General features: G+C 36.0%; 1 protein-coding gene across 1 annotated transcript in view; it reads left to right on the plus strand.

Moving 5' to 3' along the window:
- Positions 1-1,153: 1,153 nt before the first annotated feature.
- The window catches only part of CHST15 (carbohydrate sulfotransferase 15), a 19,026-nt gene continuing 1,462 nt past the window's right edge, over positions 1,154-18,717 (plus strand). Inside the window, exons 1-6 of the mRNA XM_015822847.1 lie at positions 1,154-1,924; positions 4,031-4,370; positions 9,950-10,096; positions 13,563-13,719; positions 16,745-16,901; positions 17,579-17,726. Of these exons, the coding sequence (XP_015678333.1) occupies positions 1,385-1,924; positions 4,031-4,370; positions 9,950-10,096; positions 13,563-13,719; positions 16,745-16,901; positions 17,579-17,726 (1,489 nt within the window). The 5' untranslated portion in view covers positions 1,154-1,384. The remainder of the gene's footprint in view (positions 1,925-4,030; positions 4,371-9,949; positions 10,097-13,562; positions 13,720-16,744; positions 16,902-17,578; positions 17,727-18,717) is intronic.

The raw sequence follows: 18,717 nt of genomic DNA on the forward strand, positions 1-18,717 counted from the left end.
ATTTGTCTTATGTTGCTGGTCAGCTGCATGTAGTCTGATAGAATGACTGTTTTCCTACATTCTTGGTGTTGGTTATTATATTTCCTTCTCTTACATACTGGAGAACTTAATTCATGGACTTGATGTGATGATGACGTATTGTTTAATATCTCAGCATTTTGTTGTGCCTCAGTTATTAATTGTAACTGACCAACTCCAGTAATTTAATGTCTTTGATGAATTACGCCGAGCTGGTGAGATTAGTTGTAAAATAAAACAAATCTGATAATGTAAATAGGTATAAATAAACAACCTGGATGAGCTCTTTGTAACTGCTGCTGTCTCACCACTATTTTGGGGCCTCCTCCTTCTCCAAGCAAAGTATATTTTAAGACTGAAGATGCATTTGGTAATCAATCATATGTTAATATGTCAAATTTCATAACTTATATCTGTCGTCTTTTATATTGAAATGTATAAAAGTATTCTCAAAGCCAATTATAAATCTTATTTACATGCAATTCTTTCTGTTATTTTTGCCAAATTTTCTGTGTGCCTTTTTGCGTAGTCATAAACACAGTTGGTTTAAATATTTTGTCAGAACTTTAACTGAGTTTTTAAACAAATTCTTCTGAAACTAGTTTTACAAACTATCTTTCAGTTGTTAAGAATGCATCACAAGCGTTTAAAAGGCATATAGAGATTTTACCTAAGCATTTAACTGCTCTTGACATGAAAACTCCATGGCTCCTTTGATACTAGTATCAAAATCTTGCATTAACTTTTATCTATTGAATCTATTGAAAATTCATTGCCTACTAAATTAGATGACACTTTGAGTAATGTCTGGTAGATTATTCTGGATATTTACTTCTGAATATTCACATTGTCTTTGTGTTTGTTTTTTAGGTCATGTAACACAACATCCTGAAGCTTTGTTACAAAGATGGAGCTCTCTAAAATATCAGTCATCTTTCAATATACATTTTAAAGAACTTTTTTCAAACTTAAAAAATACTGTTCTTTCTCACATAACTGACTGTGTTAAATTTTGATGATGAACTCATTTTCATTTTTGAGTCTTTTCCTTCGGTACAGTGAAATCCCATTCTCACCGTGTTCTTTGGGAAAAACTTAAATTAGTCTATGGTATTTTTTAAAAAAATCTTACCAACTTGCTCTCATCATTGATGCAAATTATTCATGTCAAAGTTCCAGGTGGCATGCCTTGATTTTCAAGAACTGTGAAGTATTTTCTTTAGCCTCAGTTTTTTTTTTAAAAAAACCCAACAACTATTGCATAAGGATTTTTTTAACTGTTTGTAGAAGATGAATTTTGTCTACTTGAATTTCCTCCCTGACTACTGTAGATGGATCCTTACTTCAATGCTTTAATGGTACTAATATGAGGCATTGCATTCATTGTTGCATAACATTATTGTCAAATGACTTGCATAAACAGTGTTTCAAGTGCCGAGGCCCAAGTCACAATATCCAAAAGTGTCCTCTATGTAGAGGAGAAAATCAAGTTTTGTTTGTGGATAGCAAGCAGATGAACTTACTTGCAGTTTTGGAAGTGAGGACTGATCATAATGATAGCTGGGCTGGGCTGTTTTGTTTGAAGAAAGGGAAGATATGCAGCTTACTTTTTGGATTATTAATAATGATGTTAGTGACTGCATCTTATATTCTGACCGGAACTAAAAATGGTCTTTTGCTTATGCAACCAACACTCCATTATGGAGTTTTTACCAGCAATTCGAACTTAATGGACAATGGCAATTTCTGTGATAAGAAAGAACATTACCAAAAATCTAAAATGAATATTTCGTATGCAAAGGATTATTCCAGCATTAAAGTAATTATTGACACTATATCTTCACACATTGAGTTCATAACAAGGTATCCTCCTGACTTGGAAGACCTTAAGAAACAAGAGAGGCATGTAGGTATAAAAGAAGTCAATTTTGTGTTGTATAAATGTTTGTTGTATTGGAATAGCAATAGCAATAGCATTTATATACCATTTCATGGTGCTCTGCAGCCCTCTCTAAGCGATTTACAGAGTCAGCATATGGCCCCCCACTATCGGGGCTCCCATTTCACTGATCACAGAAAGATGGACGGCTGAGTCAACCTTCAGCCGGTCAGGATCAAATTGCCGGCAGTCAGCAGATTTAGCCTGCAATTTTGTATTCTAACCACTGCACCACCACGGCTCTTAAGGAATATTTTCTTATTGGAACAGGTGATGCTATTTTAAACAAATATGCTACTATTTATCTGAGTAGAGATCATACAGTTATATTTAATTTTATTTTATTGTATCAGACATTGAAGTACATCTTTATGTTCCTCATATATTTCCCACTAGATAATGCAAGTAAGAGGAATGCTGTGGAAAAGTACTTTCATTGCTTTTTTGGATTGGCAAGTCAACTAGAGGCAGGCTAAAACATTTATATTGCAGCCTTGAAAAAAATCCCTTGTTTTATTTTCTGCATCTCTGGGAAATATGGAAGGCTATAAATTACTATAAATTACTTCTAGTTGGAGAGCTAACACATAGGCATGAGTACTTCTTTGTGATATGCATAACCAGGGCTTTTTTTCTCGGAGAAAAGGTGGCGGAACTCAAACCTGGCCACGCCCTCATCAAACCCTAGGACCACCCCTTTAGAGAACAGGAATGCAAGTAAAATTTGGGAGGGGCTATTTCCGGTGTGGGAGGGGCTATTTCCGGTGCGGCCGGCCCGGAAAAAGGTGCCGGAACGCGGTTCCGCCGCGTTCCGGCTGAAAAAAAGCCCTGTGCATAACTGGCAAGACAATCTGCTATATGGCAGGGGAAAGAAGTAACAAATGTATGATTACATAGTCCAATAAAAGAACTGATAATAATATCCATTAATGAAAGACAATTATTTTTAATTCTTCCAATTATGCATAAAAGTCATTGTGGTGTAAATCCCAAGTATAAACATCTATTACCACACTTTTACTTATAATTTAATAGGCACAAAGGAGATAAAGAAATGACTGCTACTTATATAGAAATATAGTCAATATATAAATGCAGACCTCCTTATTTAGTGAAGTATCAAGAGGAAGTTTTCGATGCTAGGAAATGTGGATAGTGGTTGGATGCACCGAGTATGTGGAAGCTGGTTAGAGTTGCAGTTGTGAAACTCGACCTTCATGAAGGAAAGGAATTCTGGAAATTGAAGTACACATTTGTGTAACTCCGGTCTGGGAAGACTTGTATGACTCAGTTAAAATGGCTAACATGCAAAATTAATATCTTTTGTCTCTGGATATTCCTTCTGCCAAGACTTTTTAACTTACACAGATGAACAAAATTCAGTCTGTCATGGGTATTAATAATTACATGTAGTCTTCAATTTATGACCACAATTGAGCCCAAAAGTTATGTTGCTAAGAGAAATTTGTTAAGTGAGTTTTGCCCTTGTTTATGACTTTTCTTGCTACGTTTGTTAAGTGAATTATTGTTAAGTTAGTAGCATGGTTGTTAAGTGAATCTATTGACTTTACTTGTCACAAAGTTGTAAAAGGTGATCACATGACCCCAGGACACTGCAACCGTCATAAATGTGAATCAGTTGTCAAGCATCCAAATGTAAATCACATGGATTTACATTTGGATGCTGCAATGGTCATAAGTCGCCTTTTTCAATGCCGTTGTAACTTTGAATGGTCACTAAGTCAACTATTATAAGTTGAAGACTACCTGCATCAAAGCTTTCTAGCTTGCATAGTGAACAAAATTCAATCTGTCATAAGTATTAATAATTATAAATCTAGTTTTTATATGGAATAGTGTACAGTTGCTTGATTCATGCTAGATAATTATATTAATCCTTCCTGATTTTAAAAGATTGCTGAAATATCCATCACTCTGTGTCCCCTTGATTCTGTGTTTCTGTAGCAGAGGACAGCTAAACATCAAACTAGTAGAATATGCAAACAACTGAACTATCATAACAAGAAATATTGCCGTAGTACTTTAACAAAGCTTGTATTGTTTCTATTGCAGATGTTCTCAGTAATTCCTAACAAATTTCTTCCAAACAGCAAGAATCCTTGCTGGTATGAAGAATACAAAGGAAACAATACTAGAAACCCTTACGCCACAAACTCCTATGCTTTGTATTCCAAACGTTTTCGTACAATATTTGACTATCTTCGAAAGGTATTTTGGAATCATTTATATCATTATGATGACAAATATTACCGGCTGCGCTGTCTTCCTCATTTTTATATCATTGGCCAACCAAAATGCGGAACAACAGATCTTTATGACAGGCTCAGACTACATCCTGAAGTGAAATTTTCAGCAATTAAGGAACCTCACTGGTGGACCAGAAAACGTTTTGGTGAGTAAACATGATAATCAGTAATTTGTATTAATTTAAATGATTGCTTAACAATCCTTAGGAAGCAGTATTCAGTAATTTTGAAGTTTCTCAGCATCCGGGAAGTAATAAATGATTCAGGAAAACAATCAAGTGATCTGACTTTATGTCCTGAATCTGTTTCCAAGTTGCCCTAAAATCCTATCATTTGGCATTTTTAGGGCTAAGTGTATGGCACCAACAATATCATTGCCTTGAATTATTTACCCAGTGTAAAATGTGTTGATGTAAGCAACAGTCTTAGTTTATTAAAGCTTAGAATTATTTGTAGCTACAAAAGTTGTATACAGAGTAGTTTGATAAAACATTTTAAAATACCATTTAAAACAGAACTGTCAGCTGCAAATTGCTAGAATCTATCTAAAAGAGGTTGAAACGAATAGCACTTAATGCTTATTTGGTGGCCATTATTTCAGACATTTATTCCTCTTTAGAGTAGGGTTGATAACAAAATTTGGTTCTTGTTCTTTCAGACAATATGCTTTCACTAATGTGTATTGAATATGCATTGTGCTCCAGAATTTTAATTACACTTACACCTTACAGTTCTCTAAGCAGCTCATATACTAACATAGGAGCTCATATACTAACTGACACTAACATATACTGAGATTCTCTTTTATTTTATACATGTAACAATGCTGCGGGGTAGATTAAGCTGCAGGATAATGACTGCTCCAAGTTCACCAAATAAGCTTCATGGCTGAGTAGGGATTTTATCTCAGATCTTGTCAATTGTCTTCCAGCACAAGTGAATAAACAGCTCCTTTAGCTTTCTAGCTATTGAAATAAATGAGTTGGCAGTAGCACTGAACAGTGAGATGGCCAAGTTTGCTAATGACCCAATTATTCAAAGTAGTAAAAACGTAAATGGGAATAATGCTTCTCTGAGGGTATCTTTCCAAATAGGGGAAAACAGGCAATGCAGTGGCAAATGTGGTTCAGCGCAAGTAAGGCAGAATGCATCCTAAATTTGCATAACCACTACTCTAGCACAAGATAAGCCTTGGAAATATTGTGTGCAGTTTCAATCAGCATATTTCAACAAAGGGATATCACAAAAGGGCAATCGAAATAATTATGGCATTTTATCCCTAAAAATAAAGTCTTTTAAATTTTAAAAAGAGGAGTGACATAGAAGTAGATAAAAATGTTGCATGTTGGTATTGAGAAAGTAATTTTTTCTTCTAATTGTAGTAAGATTTCTGAAGGTAAGAACCTGCAAATTTAGAAAATAACTATTTTGCCTGAAGGAGGTAATGCAGTTATTATGTCTTAACTGGGAAAAGGACATTTGAGAAGCCAATAGATCATTTCTTTTACTCTTTTGTTGATGCTCTATAACAGGGGTGTCAAACTGCCGGCCTGTGGGCCGGTTGCATCATAAACAGGCTGTGCCCACCCCAGCTCTGGCAATGCAAAAAAAGTCACAACACATTGCGACACAAGATGTGACATGGCAAGTTTGACACACACACACACACATATATTGATTGTTCAAGCTGTGATCTGTGGCCTGTGTTCTTAGGTGATTAGTTGCTGCCCAGTTGCAGAATTATATTGCCAGAACAATATGAATAGATAGATTGGTCATATAGCATATGCTTTTGGGGGGTGTGTGTTTTGGATTGAGAAAAATCACATGTGATCAGTTTCCTTCAGCAGCCTTTTTTAACCTTTATACCCTGGAAAAACCTTTGAAGTAATTTTCAGGTCTTAGGAAATCCCTGTATAAAAACTGCAAAAAATAAGAAAACTTCACAATACAATTTATTTCTGATTTACACTATCCACATTTTTACAATATTGACAGCAACAGCAAACTGGCAGGCTAGCAGCTGAATCATGTCTCATAAAAATTCTATAAATCACAATCTCTTATGAACCCCTAGGGCAGTGGTGGCCATAGGTGGCACTCAGAGCTCTCTCTGTGGGCACGCACGCCATGCCCCGGAGATGGCAACCGTTCTCTTCAACCAGCCGCCTGCTAACTCGCTGAGGTCCCACATGGCCGGATGCATCCCAGCACCCATGCGCTCGCTGGTCTCTGTGGGCGGGGGCCAATGGTGTCAGGCAGCAGCCACCCCGGCTCCTGCCTCGTCTTGCCCTGGGACAATGGCACCCCCGCCCTGCCTCGCCTTGCCTCACCTCACCCCACAGGACAAGCCTCCTGCCCACCGCCTCACCCACCAAAGACCCCCTGGATCTCCCCAACCTTGCCCAGCCCCCACAGGCATCCCTCCCCAGGAGCAACATCAAGCTGGCCACGCTCACCCATCTGCCATCACCACTGGCCACACCCACCCAGCAGGCCACACCCACCCAGCACCCAGCGATACATAAGTGGTTTTGGGTTGCAGTTTGGGCACTCGGTCTCTAAAAGGTTTGCCATCACTGCCCTAGGGAGCTCTCAGGGAACCCTGGTTGAAAAAGACTGACTTCAGTGGTTTAGGTGTAGAACATTGTTTCATGAAATCTGGCTTCCCAATCACTGCAACTAACACTTGGTGCTAGTTATCATCTGAGGATGAGCTATTTCAGAGACACAATGACAACATGATTTTATATCTTCTTGTATGAATGCAAATTTGGCAGAGTGCAGACACTGAAAGCAATTAGAATTCTTGTATATAGAATAAAGTTTATGACTCACAGAAATATTTTGCAATAGGCATAGATAATTGCATGTATCGCAATTTCCAGATTCAACTCAATTTTGGAATTATAGCTCATGTGCCGTCAAGTTGGTGTTGATTTTTAGTAACTAGATAGGCTTTCTTCAGGATGGTCTGTGCCCAACCTGCTCTTCAAATCTTCCACTGATCATCATTTTAAAAGTCCAACCACTTTGAGGCTGATCTCTTCTTTTTCCTTCCACCTTTTAGAGGATTATAGCCTTTTAAGGAGCTGGATATTTGCATAATGTCACCAAGTATGATAATTTCAGCGTGGTTGTTTATACGTTCAGTGAGAACTTTGTATTGACTTGTCTTTTTTATGTTAGAATTATCTGCTTTTTCCCTTCTTGCTAACCCCATTCCCACAGCAATTTAATTTAAATGCAATTATTTTTTTTAAAAAAATAATGTTATTAGGATTTCAAACAAGAAAGATAAAAAACTAATAGAAACTAGGGGGATCTGATGTCTCAGTAATTTAAGATGCTGAGCTTGTCAGCTAAAAAGCTGACAGCCTGGGTTCAAGATCCAAGTGCTGTGTGATGGGATGAGCTCCTTTTACTTGTCCCAGCTCCTGCCCAACCAGCAGTTCGAAATCACGCAAATGTGAGTAGATAAATAGGCACCACTTTGGTAAGAAGGTAACAGCATTCCGTGCACCTCGGTGTATAGTCATGCTGGCCACATGACCATGGAAAATGTCTTCCGACAACGCTGACTCCTTGGCTAAGAAACAGAGAAGAGCATCCCCCCCCCCAGAATTGGACAAGGCTGGATACTTTTAAGTTTTTATCTTAAAACATAAGCTCATGGAGTACTTTAGTAGCATAGTATCTTGGTATAGTAAGTTTCATAACATTGGGTAAAAGAAATTCAGAACCTTTGTTTGCATCTCTGTATACTGGTATATAGGAATTGTCAGATGTTCTTTATAATAATGTTATAACGTTTTTTAGACTGCATTAATTTCTTATGTGGATTTGAAATTTGAAACATCTGTATCACGCAGGCTGGTTTCCAAATTTCTGTATCTAGATATCCAATTTTGTAGTGCTGCAAAAATTTTTATGTAGAATTCTTCTATTGATGGAATATAGAAAGAAGTAAATACATTCCACAACATGCTCAATTTTTTTATTACTTATTCCCATTATTTTACCATAAGACTCATGGTAATGTATAATTCAGGGGTCCTCAACCCCCGGTCTGTGGACTGGCACTGGACCGTGGCATACCAGCAATCAGGCCGCACAAACAAGTGAAGCCTCATCCGCTGGATGCAGGCAGCATATGAAACCACACCCCCTCTGGTCCATGGAAAAATCTTTCTCCACAGAACCGGTCCTTGGTGCTCAAAAGGCTGGGGGCCTCTGGTATGACTGACTTTATTTGCTATAGAAAAGAACATAGCACCTCTAGACTAAAAGTTAAATTACCTGGGTTATCTGAGTCTAACAATTGACAATAGAATTCAGGGGCACTGATGACGTCATTTTGGCAATCAATATCCATGATTCTTTCTTTTACTATTGATTTGGCCTTCTATAGGGTCAGTTGACCTAAATATTCAGGAGAGAGGCCAAGACTGCAAAATTCCACCTATGCAGGTGTAGTGACAATGGAATTGGTAATTGTCTGACAGCAGCAGTGGCACCAGCCTGGGAATCAAATATGATTCTAAGACCAAGATTAGAAGTCCAGATCAGAGCTTTAATACTTGGGACCGTTAGCTTCAAGCCTCAATACTACAACCATTGTATGTGCAAGTACAGGATGTAAGTGACTTTTTCTGAGGCGATTGTAACTTTAAACTGTTGTTAACTGTTGTCAAGGACTACCTGTAATTCATTTCACGGTATACCATAGCTGTTCAAATTAGATTTCCAAGCACCCAGTCCTTGAGGTGTCTGTATAATATAGCAGCTGGACATGATTAAGGCCTGACTACTTTAGATAAATAATCCACTTTTAGCCAAAATTCACTGGGTTTCCTGGACATTCTAAAAGATTTGTCTTGGATGGATTCCCTTGCTTTTTCTTCAGAAGTCTTTCATATCTTTGTTCTCTATTTATAATTCTGTGTTCATTTATTTTACAGTGACTCATCTGGACCTCTACAGATAGAAGTTACTTTTTGTTGTTGTTCCTGATTTTCTTACACATCTGCCTAATAAAACTACTGTTCTGAGAAAAAGCATTATGCTATATTATACTAATATAATGCAGTATTTTATCAAACCTTTTTTGCAATTTGCTTTGGACTTACTGGTTTGCTTTTAAAATATAATCTCCATTCTATTCCTTTAATAGGTTTTGCATTCTGTTAATAAGAAATATTTTTGGTAAAATCTAAGTAAAATTATAACATACTGGTAGGATGCTAATTAAACTTATAACTAAATTGTTAAACCATAAAACTTTTCCTATGAATTATGTTCTTGAAAACATGACATTTACCTCATTTGTACTATGTGCATTTCAGAAATGAATAATCTAAATTTAATGTATATTATTCATTGAAAACGTTTATCCTGTTCAGTAGCCAAAAAGGCTTTCATAGTGTCTTATTGTTACTCTCAGGGTAGCACGCCAAATTAAAAATATGACATACCAAAAATGGGTGGGAAAAGAGGAGAGGACAACAAGCAAACTCAGGTGCCAATTTTTAAAATTATTTATAAACAGTCCCCACACTTCTACACAGAAATTAGGATTGCATTGTAATGCAGTCTTTCTATTATCCCAAATTACTTGCATTCTTTGAAAAATGTCTTCTCTTGTTCCAAAATGTATATCATGGGAAGTCTCTATTATAAAATTGCTGATTTTTAAAAATTATTTCTTGGTGCCTTTTGTTTTCAGGGATAATTCGTTTGAGGGATGGATTTCATGATCGTTACCCTGTGAATGATTACCTAGATCTGTTTGATTTGGCTGCCCATCAGATTCAAAATGTGCTGCAGAGAGATTCTGAGAACAGCTATGAAAAGAGGAGCAACATTATTATTGGTACAGAAACTGCCGCTTAGGGCGGATTTTCCTAATCTGGTGTCATCTAGATGTTTTAGATCTCACATTTGAAGAACTTTGAGAAAGGCTGATTTATAGAAAATGTATTCCCGGTACTGGTATTGGTATGATTTATGGTTTATGGTGTTAAAATGGGAATTCAGACTTTTAAAAATATTTCAGCAATATATATCTGAAATATATACTAGATAACAAAATATGATAGCATTTTATTTCAACAAGTTCTGTTAGCAGAGAAAGGAATAGAGGATTTTTACAACAATCTAAAGGAGCTTTAAGCCCCAGTGAAAAGATAAAATATTTCCTCCATTACAAATCTCTAAATACTTTACTGTGATGCTGTTTAAATATTTGCATTATTTATTTAAAATAATTATTTATAAACATCCAGTAGATATATTTTTGAGAAGTAAATATATCCACTTGCTGTAGACCAGCGGTTCTCAACCTATGGGTCGCGACCCCATTTGGGGTCGATCGACCATTTCACGGGGGTTGCCAAGCAAGGCTGTCCGCCATTTTTTTCCCCTTTTCCGGTGGGTGCCTTACCTCCCTTGAGCTGGGCCAGCTGGTGGTCGGCCTGCTCCGTCTCTGCCGCTTGCCAGCTACGCCTCGGCCGGCGCAGGGGGCGGAACCACGCATGCGCGGCGCTCCCGGGCAGGGAAAGTCCTCGACTTACGACCGGTTGGGTAGTCCTCGACTTACGACCGGTTTAGTCCTCGACTTACGATTGGTTTAGTCCTCAACTTACGACTGGTTTAGTCCTCGACTTACGACCGGTTGGGGGTCACGGCATTAAAAAGGTTGAGAACCACTGCTGTAGACTATTCTGACTTATTATGTTACAATTGCAGCCTTGATTGTCCTTGCAAACTTGGTGGAATATATAATCTATTTAAAAATATTCAAATAACATGTTAAGATAGCTATCAATAAACATGATAATAAAAAGCATGTATAAATTAGAAGTAGTTGGCATAAGGTTTCATATATATGTGTCTTCTCATAGGTTCTAGCTGGGCTTTTTTTCAGTCTATGCCCTATTTTAATATTCGGGCACAAAATGCTAAAGAAATTGTCTCCTGATTATCTTAACTGAGTCACCTAAATCTGTATAAAAGGATTTACCTTTGTTTCAGCATTGTTGTTTTGAGACTGGCCCTAATTAGTTGCAACTGTGGAGTCAGCATGACAAAAACAAAATCTTACCAGGCTCTATGTACAGTCAGCAATTAGCAATTGTAACTCTTTCTAATTTGGAAATTAGAAATGCATTAAAGGAGGAAACCATCCTTTGGAATTGGAGACAAAGTCCTGTATTTGTATATAATTTGTGTTACAGTTATAGATATATAAATACATACAGATATAGATACATGTCTTTGAATTAAATATAGTATACAGGTTTGGCATTTGTGCAAAACAACAATTGCTTAATTGACACTCTGAGATAGAAAGATGCCTTAAGATATGCTCAAGGCAGCATTTAACATGATCTAACACAGATTTCCCAACCTTGACTATTTTAAGATGTGTGGACTTCATCTTCAGCTATTTTGGCTGGGAAATTCTGGGAATTGAAATTCACACGTTACCAAGGTTGGGAAACCCTGATCTAATATGTCTTGACTTACTAACAAAAGCGGTTAAACCTAGCGACTCTGATGTAGGATCTGTAGCTTTTATAAACAAATGTTAAATGTTCTTTCTAAAGTTTTTATCTCAAGGACAAGGATAGGTGTAACAATCTGTATTAGCATTAGAGATGTCTTTTACATAAAAATATTGATTCAGATTAGTTATGAACATTATTCCAAAGCAGTTGGGCCTTCGTTGCAGTTTTATAGAAATGAACTTTTCTAAAAAATGTTTACTTCAGCTCTTCATCAGCATGCATACTATATTAAACTTTTTATTAACTTGTTAAATGTAATTTATTTCATAATATATCCATAGGATATGAAAATCAGAAGGTCACTTAGGGAACAATGTTATTAAACTTTATATAATTAAAGCTGTAAACATTCCTCTAACTTTAACAGACAGTGTAATTTTCCATTCAAAAATGTCTCTGAATCAAATGATTAGTGAGTTATAATTATATTGCCTGATGAAACAATGGCTATGTCCTCAGTGTTACACAACACACAAAACTCCAAGCATTCTAGACAGGATTTAGTAATTTATTATAATCATTATAATAATGACTTCACCAGAATGTTTATAATGGATTTTATACAGACAATCTAGAACTATTCTGTAATAAAAAGTAATAGTTTAATCATATGTTATATACTTTTAGTTTCTATGAAAAATTGTATCATTTTTACTGTGCAATTGTGACTTGGTGTATCAGTGCAGTAGCGATTAATTTATCTTATGTTGAATATGAATTCCTTTTCATCAATATTACAGTAATTCAAGTCCATAATAGATAAGATTCTTGTAGGAAATGTACTTTTGAATGCCACTGCCAAGTTAATAAGTTTTGAAGAACTGACTGCCAAATATAACTTATGACAAAATAAACAATGGAAATCTACATACCAGCAATTATGCCAATTAAAGGGAAACAATAAATGAATATGTGCCACGGTATATGTCTCATAGTGGACATACTATAATCCGCATTATAGTAGTGCACATTCTATAAAAAAGATTGGACATGTACAGTAGATTGGTAAATTTTATTTCATTCATTCATGCAGGCTTAGTTAGCAAAACTCATCATCAATATGTCTGGGAAATTCACATGTTCCAGAATAATATTTTTTTGATACTGTGTGTATTAAGAATTTGAGCACATAGCAAGTAAAGTTCATTGGCATTTACAGGAATCATATAAGTAATACATATCAATAATCATACTATTGTTTTTCAGGATGAACAATGTTATACAGAGTGCAGAAACTAAAAAAAACAGTAATCCATAGAAATTAAAAATTTGAGATAAGGGAATGAAAACTATTAAATCTAGTTTATGAATATACTTTTCAATACTTTTCTGTCTTTGTAAATCATCCTTTTTTGCATCCATACATTACTTCATACATTTTCATTATTTATTTGTATAAATATTCTTTAAAATGTAAATGTCTTTGACATATACCCAAACATTGGGACTTATAAAATATAAATTTAACAATATCAAACTCAATATTTCAGAATGTTTTGTGTGTAAAAGGAAATGGAATACATGGCTCATTCACATATATATCATAGATACCAAAGTCTTTATGTTATCTTGTGTTTATTTTTAGATATTATTTCTGCTCATAGGGTTCATAAATTTTTTTTACTGAACCTGCTGTTTTCTACATGTTGAATTTTAGCACCAGTTAGTTCTATTCAGTTTTTGTGATAGAGGTCGATGTACAACACATGGATAAGGGCAGATTTGGGAGATATAGCAAATTTCTACTTATATCTCTAAAATCTTTTTTAGGAGAAGCAAGTGCTTCAACAATGTGGGACAACAATGCTTGGATTTTCTTTTATGACAACAGTACAGAGGGGGAACCTCCATTCTTAATACCAGACTTTATTCATGCCTTCCAGCCAAATGCAAAGCTTATTATTATGCTTAGAGATCCTGTTGAAAGGTAAGCATCCAATATTTCTAAGATTTCAAATGTTTTCTGTTTTTACATATTCTAGTAATTAATAGTTCATTGAGTTGAGAACTATTTAAGGTTAAAGAGTTTCAATTTTGCATACTCAGAGAGAATGCCAATTTCAAATAAATATCAGGTCTCCTGATTTGGTAAAAGAAATATTATGATTCCATTGTTCTCAGACACACTGAGTGTGTGAGAGTGAATATCTATGTTTGTTTGTTTGTTTGTGTGTGGTGATGGGAAAATATTCTACCAGGTACATGCACTATTTGTCTTGATATATTGATTTCTTTTCAGAGATTGCCTTATCATTAGCATTTTGACCTTCACCATATATGTGAAGTTTTTCATCCCATCTAATATTACACCAGATTCATGCTTTATACATATAAATGGATATGGTAATAGCTGCAATGATGCTATTGCCCAGTTATATGTATCACATGTACAATTCATGTAAAAAAAATGATCGGGCTTCAGTTCTGTATTTGTGGCAGCCATCTGAACTTTTAAAAACTCTTTTCTAAAAACATCCCTGCACTTGAATGAAAGTGGTATTAACTATTGCTTTGTACTAATATTACTTGTGTTAGGCAACCATATTACTTTTTCTAGATTTCTTTTAAAGCTGGAAGTGGCATATTTGATATATTTTTTTTGTCATCATTATGACCGCAAGTTGTCTTTCAGTTATTTATGTGTATCTCACATTAGAATTTGTAAACATATCAATATTCTAATTTGAGATACACATGAATAAATAAGCAACTTTTTCAACTCCTGGATGGCTTAACCTCTCTGCTACCACATCTGAAAAAAATGCTATCAGAAATAACAAGTAATTCAGAATATTAAACTTCATTTAATGAAAGCTGGCATAAATAAAATTCCAACATGCAATAACTGCTTTTTAAAAGTTTGTAGTCATTGCTTTTAAATTAATTATTCTTTATGCAAACATTATTTTACTAACTGCTGGGTAGACAAATAGTCTGCACATATATCTATTAATGGAATAGTTTGCATTCAACATTTTGTATAGGCAAAAGTCTAATATAGGATGTTCACATGACTCACCCTTACCCATACTTTTCATATAAATCCTTAAGGCAGCATCTGATCTAGGACAACTAATTTGAAAATCAGGTGATATGATTGGAATTTGTGCAATTTCAGACAGAATTGGATTATTCACTTGCTTTCACCCCCTTATTACCCTTATGGGCCTAGGGATATTTGTGAAAATTACAGTAGTCGAAGATGGTATGCTGTTTAATGGGTTCTCTCTAGATTTTAATCTGTCTTTTAAAATGGACCGATGCTACAATTTGAATTACTCAACCTTGGATAGTTTCAGACTAAAAGTACTTTCCTCTGGTTTAGGTTTCTAGTTTGCATGTTTATATGGCAAAATAACTCCTTTATGATTCAGTGAAGTATATAATATGAACATATCTATTCAGTTCCAAGTCATTGGAGGAAACATTGCTTTTTAAATTCTTTCCAAAATTGTCTAGCTATGAAGAATTGAAGAAAGTTATAAATGAAGGTAATATTAAATGAGTCATCACTAAGCTAATTGATTTGGTGGTACAGAAGGCAGAGCTCCAAGAAGACTTCATCATTGCAGATGAAGCAATGTAGAATCAAGAAGTGGGCACTTGCAGTATTACATAGATTAGGGGTCCCCAACACCCAGGCCACAACCCACTACTGGGCTGTGGCCTATTGAGAATTGGGCTGTGTGAGTGGGTGGCTGGAGTGTGTGTGCACGTGCAGCTCAACTTGTGCAAACAGTGGCCCAGTGGGCAGCCCAGTTCCCCTTTCCCCCCTAGCTGGACCACCAAGCCACAAAGGTTGGGGACCGCTGATATAGTTAATTAGAAAAGATAAGGTAACAAAGAGACTAAGTAGAATGACTAGAATTATTGCATAGCAGCAATATAATGATTAACTCTTGAAGACTATTTTATTCAACTGCCATAAAAAAAACCTGGGATAGGAATAATGATATGCTGGGGAAATGTTTGGAATAACTATTATGGTAATAAGGATTTTATTTTAGAAAAGGGGTGTCAAACTGCTGGCCCGCAGGCTGGACACGTCATCTAGAAGCCACGCCTGCCCTATTGCCGGCAATGGCAAAACTGTCCCAATACGTTGCGCGACGTCATGTGATGTCATGAGTTTGACATGTTTGTTTTAGAGCAACTAAGATGATCAAAGGCCTAGACGCTAAAACATACGAAGAATGGCTGCAGGACCTGGGTTTGGCTAGTCTAAAGAAAAGAAGAAATAGGGGAGACATGATAGCAGTGTTCCAGTATCTGAGGGGCTGCCACAAGGCAGAGGGGATCAGGTTGTTCACCAGAGCACCAGAGGGAAGGACGAGAAACAATGTTTGGAAACTGGTCAAGGAGAGAAGCAACCTGGAATTAAGGAGAAGCTTCCTGACAGGACAATCAACTAGTGGAACAGCTTACCCCCAGAAATCGTGGGCGCTCCATCACTGGAAATTTTTAAGAAGAGACTAGACAATCACCTGTCTGAGATGGTATAGGTTTTCCTGCTTGAGCAGGGAGCTGGTCTAGAAGACCTCCAAGGCCCCTTCTGGCTTCTACTCTACTCTACTCTACTCTACTCTACTCTACTCTACTCTACTCTACTCTACTCTACTCTACTCTACTCTACTCTACTCTACTCTACTCTACTCTATTGATGTTTGGAAAATAAATTCCACTGTTGTTGGATGAATTGCAGTAGCTTCACAGTTTGTGTTAGTTTTGTCTAGAATGAGAATTACCTGATACTTTCAGTAAATCTGAAAGAAGCTCTTTCCTTAGGATATCTGAGCCAAACAAAGTTCTACTGCGAAAAACAAAATTTATGATACAAATAATATCATTTGTTTCTTCCATGGGCACTAGCTGTTGATTTATTATTTCTATTTAACTAGATGTCATGGTTTATAATCACAGTTCAATTGTTTATGTATTTTTTTCATTCATAGATTATATTCTGATTATCTCTACTTTGCAAGTGCTAATAAATCTGTAGAAGACTTCCATGAAAAAGTGGCTGAGTCATTGCAACTCTTTGAGAATTGTTTGATAGATTTCTCTTTGAGAGCCTGTGTGTACAACAACACCCTTAATAATGCCATGCCAGTATGTATATTTCATTTCAGATTTTATTAACTACTCTGAAGCTAAGTATTATGAGTGTCAGAATATATAAGAATCAAGTACTTTATAAAATCCAGTAACTGAAATTGCATATGATGGTTCTTTAATAAAAATAACTGCACTTGGGGTGCTAGATTAGAGATCTTTTCTCCAACATCTGGTTGTTGAGAGTAGTTTCTAAGGATACACATTTTGTAAAGAACGAAATGTTGATTTAATTTGAGTGCTATTAATTTCTTTTCCCTTTTTTAAGTCCCCTCAAGAAGTTGGACATAAAAAAAATTGACATCAATAGAGTGAGAGGGAAGTTTCTTGGGAGCTTATCTAAAATAGAAATAAATCCATCTGTTCTATGTCAGTTTGCACTGTAAATTATTTTAACCTTGTTTTTGTATAGCTCAATTAATTAAACAAATATTTTTTGGAAAGTTATATAATAACATAAATTCATGTGTTCCCTGTTGTTTATCCCCATTCCCCAACCTGACCCTTTTCCACATCCACCTGCCAGTTTATCCTCTGCTAATCACTTCCTAATCAGTCATTTCATTTCCCCTTGCATCTCCCATCTCAGAATCTTCCCTACAATATGAATATAAACGTATCTGGAATAATTTACTACAGCTCTTTTCCCCCCTCTCTCCCCCCCTCTCTCTCAGGTAAGACTTCAGGTTGGTCTGTATGTTGCTTTCCTCCTTGACTGGCTGACCGTTTTCAATAAAGATCAAATATTAGTTCTCCGGTTAGAGGATCATGCATCTAATGTAAAATTAACTATGCACATAGTGTTCCAGTTTCTTGATTTAGGTATGAATTTTAATTAAGTATATCCATCATTGATTTATTGTGATTGTCTTGCATTTTCTAAGGCCTGTTGGCCATATTCCTTTCCTCTGTCCTATCTGTCTTCAGCACAGCTGTAGATAGAGTTAGCACCAAATACATTCATTTTGGAAAGGTATTGGAAGCTGTCATATTTCTTCAGCTCAGAGCTTTAAATATAATATTTTAATTAGTTCATTTGCTATCTACTAGTCTATTCAATTCATGCATTCTGACTGTTATTTTGAACTGAGTAGTGTTACCAGCTTTACTTTAACTTAGTCTTTAAACTTTCTTGAACTTTACTGTACATATAAAGCTCAAGGAAATTTAAAGACTAAGTTAAAGTAAAGCTGATAGTTCAAAATAACAGTCAGAATGCATATTTCAATATAAACCACTTCCAATACCCTTCAGATACACTTTTCTTTGAGAGAAGAATGTGTAGGTAGATTTAAGAGAACATATAAAACAGCAGCAAAGGCTAAACACAAATGGTCTTCTGCGAGTCAGCCTTTTGTGGATGGGAGCAATATGGGCTTTTCTCATAAAAGTTCATTTTGAGCTGTGGTGATGCAGTGGTTAGAATACAGTATTGCAGGCTAATTCTGCTGACTGCGAGCCGATTGCCAGCAGTTCAGCAGTTCGATTCTCACCGGCTCAAGATGGATTCAGCCTTCCATATATCCCAGGTGGGTAAAATGAGGATTCAGATTGTTGGGGGCAATATGCTGACTATGTAAACCGCTTAGAGAGGGCTGTAAAGCACTGTGAAGCGGTATATTAAAAAGTCTAAGTCTTTGAGGATAGAGATGCATGAATAATCCTCCTGAGCCACTGAATTGTAATGTATAATGTTACAGATTAAAAGAAACATGTTAACTTGCCAAGTGCCAAAGATCACATCCACATGTAAAGGTTCAGTTAAACTGATTTATTGCTAATCATGCCTATGCAGAGGAATATTGTCAACTAA

The sequence above is a fragment of the Protobothrops mucrosquamatus genome, unplaced genomic scaffold (genome assembly GCF_001527695.2).
Source record: "Protobothrops mucrosquamatus isolate PMUCROS unplaced genomic scaffold, P.Mucros_1.0 scaffold1698, whole genome shotgun sequence".
Lineage (NCBI taxonomy): Eukaryota > Metazoa > Chordata > Lepidosauria > Squamata > Viperidae > Protobothrops > Protobothrops mucrosquamatus.